The following is a 9,248-nucleotide window of genomic DNA, read 5'->3' on the forward strand; positions in this document are numbered from 1 at the left end:
TTCAAGTCATTGCCTTTGTAGGATTAGACATAACAATCATGGAATTTCAAAATGTAATATAGCATAATCGTGGGATGAAGCATCGTGATCGTGGGATGAGACAATCATGGAATTTCAAAATGTTTTTAACTTTGGCATTGAATCATGCCATTTCCAACTGATTTCAAGCCTCAACTTCACCCTTATTCAATTAACACCCATTAAACAATATTAAACTACACACTTCTCTACACAATCAAGTTATCAACACCAACCATGAAAAAAAAACTAAGGGTGACAATGTACCCTTTTTAAAATAACCCACCAATTTCAAGAAAAGATCAAGAAAGGGGTAAGAAGGCATACCTTAAGTGAAGAAAAAAATCTTGAAGGGAATTCTTGCTCAGAATTTATTAGAGAAATTGATTTTTATAGGGGGAGAAGTTTCCTGGACGTTTTTGGGAGTTTATGGGACACTAAAATAAATTTCAAAACTACTGCCTTTTTAAATTCACGTGAGTTATCACGGTCGTGACCCCGCTCCTCGCAATCACAACAAGAATTTTTTTTACCTTTCATGAATGCGACACCAGTTACTTGTGATCTCGGCCAGATGCTTTCGCAATCGTGATGAGTAACATGGTGTTAGACATGATAAAGCTACTTTCAATATGGCTGATGGTTAAGCAAACATGCCGATCCAACCAATATTCTAGGCGCACCACATCCTCCAAAAATTTGTCAAATCTTATTTTTAAGGTGTTTCACCCCAAGTTTTAATTTCAATCTATTTTATACATCAAAACATTTTCTAAACACAACCACCAGCTTTGAAATTATGATGGTTAGTTAAAAAATCAAAATTTAAACTACAAATCACATATGAGAAATTAAACTAATTTGGATAACTAAGGGTTACCCCCGATCAAGCGCACAAATTTAACATCGCGACACAACTCCAGATTTATCACCCTTGGTGTTTCCACTTCGAGGAAATGAACCTCCTACCCAACTTTGCATCATACTTCGTTTCAAATTTTTTTGTTAGGACTGAGAGAGTCATTAGACCACCTGAGCATTGCGTTTCATTATTGTTGTCCCTCAATCAACTAACACTAATGATTCCATATAGACTAAAGTTTCCATAAAAGATATTTTGGTTCTTTTATGCAACTTTAGTATTATCAAATATTGTCCGGCTTCTTGGATTGTTATTTGTTTGAATTTGTTGCAAATGCCCAAGATACTTTCAATGTCCGCCACCATTCCTTTTGTTGTTTCAACATTAGCTTCTAAATTAGAGATCTCAAACATGAGTGGTACCATCTTATATCGCCTAGCTACGTGCAAGGCATGAGACTTATCTTCTATCCTTTTGACTATTTGATAAACAATAGTACCTACCTTATATCTTGTTCCCACCACGGTCATAAGAGTTCCACGTTCAAACTTGAAATTGACCGCTTTATGCCACCGAGTGAAGTGAATTGTGAGAAGTTTTTCCTTTTCTTAGGAGAATTGGAGTAGTTCCTTTTCATTCCCACTTATCTTTTTTTCTACGATTTAAACACCAAAATTGTCTTATCAAATTTTATTCACAACATGGACATGGATCGATCGGTATAGGTTATACCACTCTCAAACATCTGGTCATAAAAAACTATAAAGACAACTATTTACAAAATAGAGAGAAACAAGTAAACTAGAAATCCCTAAATCAATTCAATACATCTAATTACTTCTCGACAGTGGCGCCCGTTACTTATAACACTCAAATTACCCCCAAAACAAGTTCTAAGAGTAAAAGGTTGTCATCAATAAAAATACCCAACTAAGAGTTAGGGTCAAACCCCACAAGGAATAATTTGTCGGCAATCGAAAAGACAAAGGATAAATAGATACTGGTTTGAATCAGAACATCCAATCTACAAAACTACCAAATAGAAAGAGATTTTGCTAAGAAAATAAAGGAGTTCGCCAAAGACAATATCAAGAGAGGTATAATTGAGATTAGGAAATTTGGAACTCAACACTCATTCAACAATCCATTTTTATCTCAACACATGAAAATTAATCAAAGGTTAACTAGATCATTATCAATTAAAACTTATCTTCTTTATGTCTCAAAGTGGTATCTCACGAAATCTCCTTCGGGTTCAACTTTGTTCAACAACAACAAATCCGATACTTTAATCTTAATCCGTGTTTCATGCATTCAACAAAGTAAATCCAAATTATCTCCTTGTCTAAAATTTTGAATCAAGGTCAAACGTGACTGTTAATTTAATTCTCCACTTAAGGAATCCTTATTCAAGAAATCCACAAAACTGGAAGCTAGATTCAAGCATCCACTCTCAAATCATACATTAAAGCATGAAAAATAGATTAAACACTAATCATAAAAGCATGAAATCATAAACAAAAACATTAGAGTGAGCCATCAATATCCAAATGAGTTTTCTATTTCTAGCACAATACCCAATTTCTATTTGACCATTTCACCCATAGTTCTAGAAATTGTAAGGAATGAAATAAACAATGAAATAAGAGATTTTTTGTTATAATAACACATTCGTCAAACACAAATGCGAATTCTGAGGCAAGTTGTAAGTCTCAACCCTAATTGAAATCTACAAGTACTTTTCTAATGTAAGCTAAGAAGATGGAATTCTCTCTGTAGTATTGTTGTGTACAAGATGAATACACGATGGATAGTGGAACAATGGTTGTTGGTGAGTGTGCAAGGGGGTTTTACCCTTCGCGAACGCGACTACTAACTCACGCGGTCGCAAGGAGTATTTGCTAGGACATGAGTTCTTGATCTCAGACTACACAATTGCGATATATGAATTTCTTGGGCCTCACAATCACGACCTTTATTTCACAAGCTCGCGATGAAGAAACTTCTGGCAGTTCCACTTTCTTCTAATTGGACTCTTCTAGCTTCAATTCCACTTAATTTCTTCAACCATGTTCATAATTAACTCTTCCTTACATTTCCCTACAAATATGTAGAAAATCACATCAAAAACACCTATTCTAAATTAAAGCAAGTTAAAGCAACTATGAAAAGAGCCTCAAATGAGTGAAAATCCACCACCCATCACTTACTCCTTTTTTTTACACTTATTTAGTTTATGAGTCCCGTTCATCCCGATCCTCCTCTCGCATCAGCTTCCGAGGCTTGTTTTTTAGGAGTTTGTTAGGTACCTTCTAATCATTGCGGAAGACATCACTTACTCTTGACTATATCATTCTAATAATCTAGAATTGTAGACATTCAGACTTGTTCATTTATAAAAATCTATGTATTTACCCATGATCGATAAACAAGATCGAGGGCCTAAAGTCAAATCAAAGAGAGAGGCCCTAATATATTGAGAAGTATTTTTTTTATTTAATCTCTTAAATAATTTTATTCTTGAGTTCACTTGCAAATAATATTAATAATTCTCTTTGTCTTATGTCCAAGGTAATGCCTATGAAATTTTTCGTACTTATTCTTCAAATATGTTCTTGTATAGCTGGATCTAATTTATTAATCATTTCAATTAGGCTTTACAAATTACTGTTACTTTCTTGATAGATCTTTCCATTTGTTTCCCTAAATGCTAAATTATTTTCCCAAAGAGTTTTGATCACGTTAATAATTCTCGACAATACATTTTTCCATTGCACTTTATCTCAATCAATTTGTTCATGCACAACTTTATCAATCGTTCTTAATGCAATCTCAGTTCTGAATTAATACACGAGCTCACATTATTAATAATAGGTTCATTCTTTACTTCATGGACATTTAGCTTAACACTATGATTTCTCTACTCATTACTACCTTCACTAGCTAATTTACGATTAAAAATAATAAAAATTGTGCTAAATAATTTAGGAAAAAAGGTCTTAAATAAATCCAGACTTTGATCAAAATTCACGTTATGATACCGAACTTAATGGAGGACCTTTTATCCTCCTACACTATTTAATAGTGTATTTTAAAGGTATATATATGTCCACATGGACATCATAAAATTTATATCAATCATTCTAAATTGTCCATTTCTACGAATGGATCTTCCAATTTTGTATATACATTATTTCATTGACTTCGATCATATGTATTTTTAAGGATGCAACTATTTGAATTATTTAGGAATTCTTGATATCAGGAACAATGCCATATTTTCACCTAACTTCTTGTAGATTTTATTCTTGGAAATTATTATTATCTAACTCAATTCCATTGGTGGCTAGTTTATTTGAATAACATCCTCCAATATTTGGGATAATGCACAAATACCCTCTCAACCTATGCCCGAAATCTCAGAGAAACACTTACACTATACTAAAGTCCTATTACCCCCCTAAACTTAGTTTATTAATAATTTTCTACCCCTTTTGGCCTACGTGGCACTATCTTGTGGGCCCAACGCTGGTTGACTGTTTTTTCAAGCTAGTGCGACGTAGGTCGGAAAGCGGTAGAAAATTACTTATAAAATAAGTTCAGTGGGGTAATAGGACCTTAGTATAGTATAAGTGTGTCTATGACATTTCGGGCATAGGTTGAGGGGGTACTTGTGCATTTTCCCCCAATATTTTTTAATTCCAAAATATTTATTATTTGTTAATAATCTATATGGGGCTCTTATTTAAGATTCAATTAATTCTTCGAGTTTTCTCTCTTTTTGAAATTTTGAAACCATGTTTACTATTTGATACATTAAAATTGAATAAATTTTAATAATAATTAAATGAATTTACATATAGTGAAGAATATCAACAATAACAATTTTGCAAGAAAAAACTATAAAACTTTTACACATTTTTATTTTCAAAAACTTAATAGTCTTTTTAATAATATATATGAGTACTTTTTTTAAATGGGGCCCCAATCATTGGCTTTAGTGGAGTATTGGTTAACACGGCCCTGTATTTACCTAGTCGCTTGTATACATGACACCAGCTGCTTGGGATGTTTTTGTTATGTTATTATTTCCAAAATTCTTACGGTATGTGTAGTCCTCATTTCCTTTCATACTTCCGTATTTACCCTTGTCAATGATTGTTTAGGTTGAATTGTCCTAGTTGGATAAGGCAGGTGTCATCACACCCAATTTTTGGATTGTGATAATTGAAACTTTTATATCTTCATATCGTTGCATTTATAATTTTTAATACAATAAATTTGAATGATCCAAACTTGATGAATGTTGTTTTCTAATGTTATGACGAAACTATCTATTAGGCAGGGGATATAATTGAATTGCATTCATTGAAAATTTGTATTTTACAAATACACTCATTTTTTAATATTTATGCATAATTTGTCTCCGATACCAGGACTAGATTTATCTTCAACAATATTTTGAATTTCTTTACGAAACCCATAAATTATTTGTTTGTCACATTGCAGGAAAATGTGAATGCTTTTCATTTAAATTAAAATTGGTTTTTTTAATTTATTTAATATTATTCTATATTATTATATGGACTCCTACACATACATACTTTTATGTGTGTTGCATATTATTTGATTTCATAATAAGTTTAAAGAAAAGAGATGTGGAGTCTTCAACTCCAAAGCATAAATTCAAAATACTTTAATTTTAAGTCAAACTGACTGTAATCTTTTGTATTAAAAATATTACTACCGCAATAACAATTTAATGTCCAATATCAATTTTGTAGTGATTCTGATGGTTTGCATTAGATATGATATTTGACTAACACTATGAAGACTATTTAAATTTATTTGGTCAAAGTCTAAAAATCAAACTTGTCATGTATTATCTTTATAATTATTACCCACTACAAAATGTAATAAATGAAAAAACGTAAAAGAAATAAGTGATCTTAGATAAATTTCACAATTAATGATAAAATACCACTATTAGCACAAAAATAAATTTCTTCGCAATAATTAATTTAAGACTAGTTTTTTCTCACCTTTTGATTTTAGATTTATGTTTATCTTTTATGGAAAAATAATAAATTTTCCAAAATTGAACAAACATAGTTTTCAAGAAACAACTCAGCATTCGAGAGTGTACATATAAAGGCAAGATACATTCTATTCACTTCTTCATTTTAATCTTAGGTTATAAAAATATATATAAGCAGTCAAGAGGAGACACTTGAATTAATACATGTGATAAAGAAATATCATTTTGCTTCTTCATTTACTTTAAATATTTAAAGGGATATATCAACAACCAAGAGGACCATATAAACACAATTGAGAGGGTATTGATTCACTCATTCATTTCAAGTCAATTAATTTTTTCCTTTTATTTTCTTGCAATAAAGGAATTGAATTACGCGATGGAGAAATTTATTCAATTCAAATCTTGTTTTGTTTCTCAATTTTTTGCTCGTGTGTTCATTTATAAATTTACTGTTCTTTTTCAGCAAGTATATTGTTTTTGAATTTATAAACCATTTGTAATAAATTTTAAATCTATGATAAACAAGATTGAAATTTTTTTGATTTCTCCTTCTTGCAATCATGTTTCAGTTTTTTTGTCTATGAGGTATCGAAAAAACAATCTTTACCCTCAAAAGATTGTAGCAGAAGTTGTGTACATCTTCCTATTTTCAAACCCTAGTTTGTGTATATATCACCCTTTTCAAATCCTTCTTGTTGTCTAACATAAGGTATGTTGCTTTTGTTGTTGTGTTTTTATATGTATGAATAAGCTCATTTAAATACATTGAGACTTCCATCAATTTTTCCAAAGGCATTCACTCAATTACATTTTCCAATCTGAGAATGAGATTTCCATCTCGATCTGAGAATAAGCATCACCGAAAGATGATGCTTTCTCCAATCCTTATAAATCATTCTTCTATGTTTCTCTCAAATCAAAAGTGTTGTTTCAGCTCTCAAATCTATATGTGATATCTATTTCTATTTATTTCATATTAATTTTAATTTATTAAATGCAATATATATGTACGGTGATGATTAGGAAAAGTGAATGTAGCTTCAACGACATATGTGTGTATTCACCTAACTACGTTTCTTTTGTGACTTCTAGAATTACATTTGGTTTTAAATTTTAGATTCTTTAGTATTGAGGAAAGTTCTTGCTTTTTGTGCGCATGATTTGTCAATTTGAATAATTAGTTGTTATTACCTATTGGATTTCATTCAATATTATATGCCCAATATGCTCGAAGCATAGAAGAAAAATAAAGAAGATGCCAAGAGGAATAAGAAATCTTTATGAGAGGACCAAGGGAACTCTTCCAAGAAAATACTATAAAACAAGCGAAGTCAAAGAATTATTTAAGATACGCAATTAATTCATTCAGCAACTGATACTTTACATATGTTGATAATTATTTTCCTTGTTCTTTAATAAATTAAAAGAGAATTAATTGTTCTTTTTGCTTTTAATATTTTTATTAAATAAATTTTTATAAATTAATTGGAGTATTAGTAGTCAAAAAAATTAATTTCAATGTATAATTAATAGCTTTTTTAGTAAAATAAACTTTTAACTATTTGTTTCAAGTGAACAAGTGAAGCAATTCACAACTTTCCATGAAATAGAGGAAGAATGCAGACAACCATGAACAACAAATTATTCACGGTACGTAATTTATTAGTTTATCCAACAACTTATAAATGACTTATATTATTAATTATCTCTCATTTGATTATTTATGATTTTTATGTGAGATTGAGAGCATTGGTGATGAGAGTAACATTGACAATACATGTTCGTATCCCTTCCTTCATGCTTGCGAGGTAATTGCTCAACACTTAGGTCTATTTTTACAAAATTATTGAGCACGTTTATTATATTTCACAATTCACAATATATTTTTTATATCTCCAATAATTATTTAGAAACAATATGGATTTGTAGGAGTTAGAAAGTGCGAAATTCAAAGAACACAGTGAAAGCAACGTAAGACGGGATCAAAAGGATTCTTTTGAGGAGGAACTTCCTGACCAAAAACAAGAAGAAGCTATTGATGGTACTTGAGGAATTTTACATCTTACAAATTAATTTATGTTAATTATTTGAATTTGTTTCCATTGAAAGTAGAGAATCATCCTAAATTTAAATCAATGAGCGCATGGTAGTTTAAACTCTTGACCTAAATGGAACAAAACATATTGTAACCTAAAATACATTCATGAGATTGAAGCTTCGGTCCCACTTTTTGAACATCCAATTTATTTTACATATATCATGCAATCTCACATATAATTTTCAGGTAAGTCAAATCTCAACAAAATTACATGTGAAGATGGTATCCCAGATAATTCTAATCATATCATAAACGACAATATTATAAACTATGGCTCGAGACTTTTGGCAAAAGATGGAAATGGTGGAAACTATCATATCACACAAGGAATACCAAGAAGTATCAAATTTCGTTCCATCAAGAACCTTTATAAGGTAATCATATAAAGCTTATGTCTATTTCTTCTGTAACATTATGTATTTCCAACAAGTTTGTAATATAATTTAACAATAGTTTATTTTTCTTTACATTTGATAATTAGATATTTGACAAATAAAATAAATTGTTAAACTTATTTCATTATCTCATCAAATTTCCTACCATTCCGCAGTGTACTTCAAGGATCTCACCAATTGAAGCTGAATATAATTGGAAAAGTCCAACTGAAGAAGACCCAATTGTAAATCATTTAGCAAACAAAGATACAAGTATCAAAACAAACGAAAAAATTGTTGGTTTTGAGAGAAAAGGGAGAAACAACCATGTAGAAAAAGATGTTGATACTTCTTCCGCCTAAGTTAAAGATTGCATTTTAACATTTCTTTAATCCTATCTCCAAGCTCAAGTTGTCTTTTAATTACTTTTTTGAATGTTGACTTTTATCATTTCATGTAAAACTTTAAATTTAACTTTCTGAATTGCTTCTTCAGTTCTTCTTTATTATTATCCTTTATTAAAGATTATTTTCAGAATTTATCAACAAGAATGGTATGATCTCTCTTGAGTAAATGAAACATCACATTCGATATCAAGGGTCTTTAGAAAAAAACCTATCTATGGCTACGAGATAAAGATAACATACAATCTATCCTCCCCTGATTCCACTTAGTGGATTTTAATAGGTATGTTATTGTTGTTGTTGATAGTATACCAAATCAATGAAGGTAAGTATTCCAAACAACAATATGCTTGTTCATAACTAGTTTATGAATTCGTAGACTCTAAATAGCTCACACAGCATGTAATAGATCCCCTTTCCTACAATTCAGCATAATGATCTTCACAATAAC

The 9,248-nt window shown here is 30.5% G+C and overlaps 1 protein-coding gene across 1 annotated transcript; it reads left to right on the plus strand.

The window, feature by feature from the left end:
• Positions 1-7,550: 7,550 nt before the first annotated feature.
• On the plus strand, positions 7,551-8,755 carry LOC107025068. The gene is made up of 5 exons (XM_027918507.1): positions 7,551-7,571; positions 7,661-7,729; positions 7,851-7,962; positions 8,206-8,393; positions 8,570-8,755. The coding sequence occupies exons 1-5, from the start codon at positions 7,551-7,553 to the stop codon at positions 8,753-8,755; spliced, it is 576 nt and encodes a 191-aa protein (XP_027774308.1).
• The last annotated feature ends 493 nt before the right edge of the window (positions 8,756-9,248 follow it).

This window comes from Solanum pennellii, chromosome 7, assembly GCF_001406875.1.
Source record: "Solanum pennellii chromosome 7, SPENNV200".
Taxonomy (NCBI): domain Eukaryota; kingdom Viridiplantae; phylum Streptophyta; class Magnoliopsida; order Solanales; family Solanaceae; genus Solanum; species Solanum pennellii.

Coding starts and splice junctions, on each gene's coding strand:
- LOC107025068 (XM_027918507.1), top strand. CDS start 7,551: ATGAACAACAAATTATTCACG. Junction 7,572..7,660: donor TGAACAACAAATTATTCACG/GTACGTAATTTA, acceptor TTTTTATGTGAG/ATTGAGAGCATTGGTGATGA. Junction 8,394..8,569: donor CCATCAAGAACCTTTATAAG/GTAATCATATAA, acceptor ACCATTCCGCAG/TGTACTTCAAGGATCTCACC.